This window comes from Pteropus vampyrus, unplaced genomic scaffold (genome assembly GCF_000151845.1).
Source record: "Pteropus vampyrus isolate Shadow unplaced genomic scaffold, Pvam_2.0 Scaffold194, whole genome shotgun sequence".
Taxonomy (NCBI): domain Eukaryota; kingdom Metazoa; phylum Chordata; class Mammalia; order Chiroptera; family Pteropodidae; genus Pteropus; species Pteropus vampyrus.
Genome location: NW_011888975.1, coordinates 2,357,644 through 2,366,312, shown reverse-complemented (window position 1 = coordinate 2,366,312; position 8,669 = coordinate 2,357,644). Strand labels below are relative to the sequence as shown.

General features: G+C 44.5%; 1 protein-coding gene across 1 annotated transcript in view; it reads right to left on the bottom strand.

The window, feature by feature from the left end:
* The window catches only part of SELP (selectin P), a 26,903-nt gene that overhangs the window by 5,622 nt on the left and 12,612 nt on the right, over window positions 1-8,669 (bottom strand). Inside the window, 3 exon segments of the mRNA XM_023537595.1 lie at window positions 1,700-1,810; window positions 4,027-4,212; window positions 7,424-7,609. Coding sequence (XP_023393363.1) covers window positions 1,700-1,810; window positions 4,027-4,212; window positions 7,424-7,609 — 483 coding nt within the window.

Below are 8,669 nucleotides of genomic sequence, written 5' to 3'. Positions count from 1 at the left end.
GCCTATGGAAATACTATTTATAAGATTTCACTTCTTAAAAATACGATTCTGAATGTTGTTATTACTGTAGTTAGCAATCAGCTGGCATGCCAACATGTTTATTAAAATATTTAGTAAGTGTTCAGCATAACCGGTCTCTGGAAGTTCGAACGAAGTAGAGGCCACCACCTTCTTTAAACTATTTTTCAGAGAACTTTGGGTTATTCTGCACAGGAAAACTAAAACACAGGAAATTAAATTTAATTCAAATAAACATTATTAGGCAATAGTGACATTCGCAAAGCAATGTGCTGTGCTTCATGGGGAATAAAAAGTGGAAAGAGACATAGTCTTCATGTATAAGGTGATAGCGCTTCAGGAGGCATCACACATGGTTTATCTCTTCATTTAGGTTCCAATTATTAAAACATGGAATGTTTACACTGTCCCATAATTAATAGAATTGCAACTTGTTTTTCATAACTCATGCAGCTTGTTTTATGTTTAGCATGCCTGTTGTTCTAGCACATTTTTGGGCATTTACAAATGTTTCCTGTTTTAGGTCTTTGAGTGCCAAGGCATTCACTTGTGACATAAGGAAGGGGAGAAGCCATGTGCTTGCCTTTGGTCTCAGTTTTGTTAGTCTCTCTCTGCCAAGATTATAGATACAGCCTTTCGTATCTGTGAAAGGCCCTGGACCCTCTTATATAAAAATTAACCTGTCCAACCAGGTTAAGGCCTGGTTAAGGCCTTTGGTCAACATTAAGGGTTAAGGCCTTTGGTCAACATTAAGGGTTCGACTGAGTCACGTAAGGAAGTGGGTTTTCCTGTCTGAGGGGCAGCCTTGCTGAGGTACGTGGAAGCCTGGCCCAGGTCTGGTGCCTGGGGAGCAGCCAGCAAGCACGGGCTAAATTAAATGTATGCATTTACCAAGGAAGCTGGGAGTGCAGGGGCCCGCTGTAGACATGGAGGAGGGGAATTTTTACTGTGGAATAATCTCTGTGGGTAACTTTTAGAAGTAGTCGTATTCTTGAGCCTCCTGTAAAAGTTTACCAAAAATGGAGTAACTGTAAGAAAAATAGAAAACAGATGAGGGTTGCTGTTACTGCATGCTTAGTGCTCTGTTTTCATGGACTTCTGAGGCGGTGCTGTCTACCGTGAGGGTCTGTACTGCCCTTGAAGTAGGTGTAGATCATCGCATGTGAGCGCCCGGATTGTTCAGTTCACTGGCACTGTCATCAACTTAACAACATACTGGTTTACACGATTTTAAACAGATTTGGTAAGCTCTTCTCTGTTTCATTGAAATTTTTTTGGTGGAAAAAGATGGTATAATTAGTAAATTTAAATTAGCCGGTCTAAACTCAAACTTTAAAAATAAAGACTAGGAGCCCCCATGGAGCCAGAGAAATGTCAGAGTGAAGAAAAAAAAAGAGACGTGAGCCAGGCCAGAGCTTATAGGGCACCGGGGTGCCACATTTAAGCCTTGGGGTAAGCAGGGCCAAGGCAGACGGCAGACCTGGGGTTGGGACTCGAAACCAAGACCCTGCCCTCTCCACCAAGGTGAGGCTGGTCGTGCGGAGTTGGGTCCAGTGACCAGACATCGTCTTCTGAGAGTCAATAGCAAAGTGATTGGGAGAGCAGTGGTCTGCGTCAGGAGAGTGGCCCAACAGGTGGGGACATGTGGGGACACAGCGACTGGATACAAGCAGTTCAGTACTGTCCAGGTTCAGGGGAAGGACTTCAGGTCCTGGAGGGCAAAGGCAGGGAAAAGTCTGTGAAGTACGGGCAGAGCCCAGGTCCCAGAGGGCCCGGGACACCAGCGTTCCAGCTAAAAAGGAAACATACATGGAACTACTCAAGAAATGAAATCTCGCGTTGTGCTCTAAAAAGAGGGACTGATGGCTCTACCTGCCACTCCACCCCTGTTTCATTGGTGGCCCCCAAGCCTCTCTGATGCCCTATGCAAAAATCAGGGTTCGGGGTCAGTGCTGAAGGGCATATGGGAAAAGAATAAAATCTATTTGCTCAATCTACAGAATACATTTGGAGAATGCGGTAGAAACACAGGTATACGAGCCAGAACTCAAGATCAGGCTCAGACACGGTTGACAATTCTGAGGCCCCCGGTTGGCTAAAGCTGTTGTCCCTGGTCAGGGCTGGTTCTAGACACTGGGCCTGCAGGCTGGGAGGCAAGAGCCTCTTCTTGTGAGGAAAGGGGGCCTGGAAAGGAGTGAGGGGAAACAGGCTTCAGAGGTTCAGATTTAACAACCCTTTTGGTTGCATGTGTGATTTAAAACTTTAGTGAGATAGTTCTTAGGGATTTTGTGTTTAACCTTAAAACAGAATGCGAGAAAACAGAGCTCAAGATAAATGTCAATGGAATAAATGAATGGATGAGAAATAAGTGAATGAGCGATGAAGCACAGACCTTATGCTGTCACCCATTCATGTTTTAGAGTCCCCAGAAGGCTTGTAGTGTACCTTTTTGACAACAGATGGTAGCATTTTATGTACTTTGACCTACAGAATTCTTGACCAGGGAAGGGACTCCAGAGATAATCTTGTTCACTCCTCTCCTTTTAGAATCAAGAAAACTCATGTCTGAGGATGTGACACGACCTTCTAAAATGGCACATAACTGCAGGGGAGAGCAATGCAGGGCTTTGGCCCTTATTACTTCTTGTGTTTATACCACAAGAAGGTATAGATATTTCAGCTGGTTTTCATATAACACTAATAGAGTTCTATTAACATTCTCTCATCTGATCATAGGGCACTGCCCTTTCTAAAATTCATTTCAGCGGTTATACCTGCAACCTGGTGAGTGGAAAAGAGTAAATTTACTAGTGACTGGCCCAGGACTTAGAAACCCTGCCACTGGGTGGCAGTGTTGTACAGTGGTAAAAACATGAGCCCTAAAGTCAGACTAGACCTGGCTTCAGATCCTGGCTGTGTGACTTTTGCCTGCTATTTATACTTTCAAAGCCTCAGTTTCTTCATCTTTAAGATGGGGATGAAAATAACTATGTTAAAGATTGTTGTATGGATTGAATGTGATCATGTATGTGAAAGAGCTGGTCCTTATTACACAAGCAATAAATATTAGGTATTATTGCTGGTCTCATTATTACTGAGTATACTGAATAATAAATTGGTACAGTGGTGCTTTTTGAAAGTACGAACTATTAATTCAGTGAAATTCTATTTTGAGCATACTGTATGCTAGGTGCCGTGCCAGCAGATGTTTTGGAGAAATCAAAGACTGGTAAGGTCCAGCCCCCACCATCTAGGAGCCCACCACTAATTCACTATCAGTGGAGCTTGTGCTTGAGTAAATTTTTCCAGTAAATGATAAACTTCAATTCAGTAGGTATTTGTCGCACACCCACTTTTACTCTGTCTAGTTGCTGCAGGGGACACAGAGATGAAGAATGGGCATGTAGTTCCTGCTCTAAAGGAACTTAAAATCTCGAGGAGGAGGAGGAAAGAGAGAAGTGCTCAGCAGCTAGACAGCGAGACCCTCGAGGGCTGGAGTGAAATCCCACTGACCCGACTAGGCTCAGTGAGGGGTATGTGGGCGAGAATGAGTGAAGAATGTAGTAGAAAAAGGAAGTGAAAATCCCAGTGACATAGCTGAGCTTTATCACTCACTAATGGTGTGGATTTTGTCAAGTTACTTAACCTCTCTGAACCTGTTTCCTTATCCATAAAATGGAGATGATACTGTCTTTCCTCATTATCTCAGAATTGTGGTAAACATCCAATGTGATATGACATAAAAACACCTTATAAAACTGTGAAATGTTTAAAGTTATTATTATAAGGAGAGAGGGGGGTGGGGGCGCAGAAGGGGGACGAGAGAGAGGGAGAGGGAGAGGGAGAGAGGGAGAGGGAGAAGAGGAAGCTGCTTTCGGTCTAGATCGCCATGCTGTGTGGACAGTGTGTTTCTTTTAGCTTCACACAGTTTGACACAGATCCCTGATGATTCTCCATTCTATAGCATTACCTGGGAAGCCATAGGAAAGCACAGACTCATGATCCTACCTTCACACACTGGCAGGGAACCTGTCCAGTGTCCAGATGGAGTACAATCCAATCTTTCTGGTCCAGATAAAGAGAATCCCGCATTACAGGTGAACTGGCATGTAGACTTAAGACTGGAATCTCCCGGAGGTTGAACACAGGTCATTGTCCCTTTCCGAGGGCTTAGCAGTGGTGTGCAGGCAACGGCTACCGTGAACATGACAGAGGAGGAGAGAAGAGGTTGTTTTAGAACTCGGCAACCTGAAACGTGTGTGTGTGTGTGTGTGTGTGTGTGTGTGTGTGTGTGTGTGTGTGTGTGTGTGTGTTGGTGTGTCCGCATCCTTACTACAAGGGCAGTCTTCGGTTAGAAACAGTCTTTTGCATTTGGTGGCACTTTATCAGCAGTTAGAGGTCATATAACATAGTAGCAGCTTATAGTTGATTGATATCCTGAAACGCTCACCCTCAAAGAGCTTTCGAGGTGATTTTAAAAGGGAGCTGGTGCTTTGGAAGATAGCGAGGCAGCTCATTTCAGGCGCCTCTGTGCAGGAGTGGGAGTGGCCGCTTCCTTAATACTTTCTGCTTTAGAAACGGACCTGATGACCTCACCAGAAAATGATGACAAGCGATTGGAAATAGGAAAATGGAGTAAAAGACTCCTCCTCCAAACTTCCATTCCCCAACTATCCCGCTTGGGGGTGTCTCACAGCGAGGAGGTGGTGGGAGACTCTGGCTGGACCCGGAGCCTGGCTCCGTTACACACTAGCAGTGTGTTCCCTGACAATGAGTTCTCTGAGCCTCAGTTGCTTTATCTATGAAATTGGAAGAATAATAATCCTTGCCTTGAAGGGATCCTTAGTTATAGAAAAATAATTTTTAAAAATTAAATCATATAAAAATGAAATTTAAAATGTTTTTAAAATCATGGACACAAAGTAGGCACTTAATGTAAATGGCCATCTGCAAATGCTCGCCCCACCAGGCTCACCTTACAGTGACCAGCCTCAAATGACACAGCTCTTTACCACAGTTTATACATGTAGAGTTTGAGGTCCTAGGGGACTTGCTTGGGTTGGAGATCATGCTCTGTGACTTTTGGCAAGTCATTTAACCTGTCTGAGCGCCAATATCTTTACCTTTAAAATGTGGAGAATAACATACATAGCTCCCAGGATTTTTGCAAGGGTCCATTTGCTAATTAATGAAATGATAAAGCCCAGATTAAATGTGGTCCCCCCAAAAAGAAGACTAAGAACATATGGTTTAGGGTATTTCCTCTTCACTGACCTGACTGAGCAGTGCATGGCTTTAGACCAGAAACAATGGCACTTGAACTGCTGGAGGTTTCGAGAGCATTCTTTGTACCTTTCTCTTCCCTTCCTCACTTCCATCTCCAACTACATTCCCCCTAAACTGATCAACTTGTCCAAGGACCTAGTTATTTTCTGCCACTCAAAAAGTCGTTTTGTATTCAGTGTGTATGTGCCTGTATGGCGGGTGAAGGGAAAGGAGACAAGTCAAGAATCCTATAATCCATGAAGACAAATTGGGAGGGTCTTGGTGGCCTTGCCTTCTGATAGCTGGGATGGGTACACCGGGGTGGGAGGGGCATTAAAAAGAGAAATCGATATCACTCTCTCAGAAGTATTACGACAGCTAGTGGATTGCAAGCCTCCTGGTCCCTTCCTGCCTAGCCCACATGTGGGTATTTCACTTGATGCTCACCCAGCAACAGGAGGAGAAAGTTCAGTCAGAGTAAACAAAGAACTAAAAGCAGAAGGGAACTGGGAGGTCACAGGAAGCCGCGGTGCATGCCAACCTCCTCGCTGTGAGACACCACCAGGCAGGACGATATGGGCAACGAGTGGTAATCTGTGCCCTGCACAGCCCAGGATTGCCCCAAACTCTGACCACCATGCTAACCCTCCTCAGGGACCCCGGGCTCTTCCCCAAAGCCACGTGGACTTTGTAACACGTCCCGACTTCAGTGCAGCCAGGTCGAGAGCTGAGGGGACAGGGTCACAAGCCTCACCCTGGTCTCTGCAGACCCAGCTCAGAAGGTGTACCCAAGCCCAGTGCCAGCGGTTGGCCATGCTCTCTCTGCCTGGGGATGAAGGACAACCAATGCTACTGAGTTTGTTCATTCACTCATTCACTCATTCACTCATTCACTGCTGACCTAACTTAACAGTGTTGTGTGTGTGCACGCACACTTGTGTGTGACCTGAATAGCAAGTGGTTTCCTCTCCATTAGTAACATAGACCTGCCTGCTTTCACTTAGACACCAAAACCTGTACAAAGTGAAAGGTGCATAATGCAGAATTAGCTAGTATTTTACCTATTTAATTTTATTATTAAAGTTGCATAAGCTGATTGCATGAAGGGAAAAGCGGATGGGAAAATACTGGAAGAATTCGTACAAGAATGCTAAGTGTCTATTTGATGGGGGAGGTGTTCAAGAGGACTTTCTTTCCTGTGGAGATCTCATTAATTTTATTGTAATACTATGTACATGCTAATTTAGTCACCAGGAAGGGGACTGAGGAGACAATCTCCACGTTGTGTAGCAGGAACTGTGAAGGGCAAATGGTTTTGTATTGTTCCTTTATCTTCTTATTTTTCTGTAGCTTTTTAAAATGAAAATCTTGCTTTTTAAAAGCAGTATTTGGTATAAATATAATTTAAAAATTGAATACATTGAGTGGGAAAAGGAGGGGAGGATAAGAAGCATACCTCTGCCCTTCAGTTCCCACACACGGTTAATTAGAACCATTTGCGTTTCATACGATAGTGACAGGACACACTGGTTTTGTTTTATATCAAGTATGATGCAGATGTACACACTTATGCTGAATACGCACTATTTTTATTCTGAAAATTTTGTGACCTTGCGTTTATAGATTAGTTTCTCCCATTTTTCATCACTTTTCATCCTGGGTCCGTTTCTCCCATCTTGCACAAGTTCGGAGGATGTTTGCAGTAGGCCCCTGCAAACCCCGCCCCCAGCCCACCATCACACCCATGAGTTGCCCCCATTCCACCTGGACACTCCGTGGTTCTAGGGTAAAGTGCCAGGTCAGCTGTGGGACAACCCTCCTCATGCCGTTTTGTCCTCTGGACTTCTCTCCACATGCTGTTTTTAGCCAGGCAAGAGCAGTTCGCCTGGTTCCTGACGGACCTGCAGGTCCTGCTAATGGCCCTGGTAATTGTGGGTAGGGGCCATTCCCATTGCCTGTCGCCAGACATCCTGCCCCCGTGTCAGCTGCCTAGCCCCTGAAGTCATCTGCATTCAGAATCACTGGGTTACAGCAGGAAAGCGTTTATTAATTTTCCAGTCAGTTTCAAGTTTCTGGCTGCTCAGTAGTTACCTCCTCTAAAATTACAGCTGGGGAAAGCCCCACCCACAAAGAATCTCACCTTGGCATTCTGGAGCAGCCGCGCTCCAGTTCCCGGCAGCCAGACATCGTAGCTCGCCTGCTCCCACCAGGACTAAGCCCTCATCACAGGTGAAGCTGCAGGTAGACTGGTATCTGGAGGCACCAAAGGGGCCGAAGCAGTGCACTTGGGCCCCTTTTGGAGCTGGAGGATCCTGGCAGTGCAAAGCTAAGGGAGAAGAAGGAAGGAAGAAAGGGGGTGAGCAAGCAGTCATACGGGGGTGCTCGTTGATTTCGACCCCTTAACCCGCTCTGATGCCAAGAGCAGGGGTTTCTGATTTGAGCACATTTAACCTGGAAGTTGAGAAAAGTGTCATTTAATCACAACGACACGAGAAGGATTTTCTGACAAAAATGCTGAGAGCCATTGTTAAGCATTTTGGCAATATATATCAGCAATTTTTAAAGTATCATTCTTTTGGACTCAAGAATCTATGCAAAGTATGTAAGCAGATGCATATCAAAAATCAGTTCAGAGATTTTTTTTTATCAAGACATTATTTGTAAGGGCAAAATATTGAAAACAAGCAAATGCTATTAATCACAAGCTAAAAATAAATTATGGCAGATCCATGAAAGGAATATTAAAGGTCACTAAAAATGATATGTTTTACCTTGAAAAGATATGAGAGGTGTCTTATTGTAAATTGTTGAGTGAAAAAGCAGAATATAAATTGTATGATCTCATATACCATGATCTCAATCATATGAAATGGATGGTTCTAAATGGAGACAACACATGGAATCTATATATGTAAGGTCTTTTCTTTAAAATGGGAGCAATGATTATAACTGCCTCGCAGAGTTAGATTAAGTGTGATCTGCTGCGATTATTAGTAGCAGTGGCATTGATAGGTAGTAGTGACATCGTTAAAGCCATGCGTCAGATGCAGACACTGACTCTCCGAGTGGAAAACACTAGGGAGGGTCCCCCAGGGACTTAGCAAGAACATGTCTCTTGGGCTTAACGGCCACACATTCACCTCTTCTGGGTGGTCAGCTGCTTACCCACCCGGAGACTAGAGCGGCTCCAGGGATCCTTTTGGGTCCCTCCCTTTTAAGCATGTCACAGGCTCTCCGTGTCTTTGTCTCTCAGATGATACATCCACAGTATGTCCCATTACGCTCACTAAGCCTCCCTATCACGGTGCATGGTTGTCTGTTCCTCCACAGCCTCATTTTTCCCCAATTTTTTTATTGTGGTAAAATACACATGACATATAATTTAC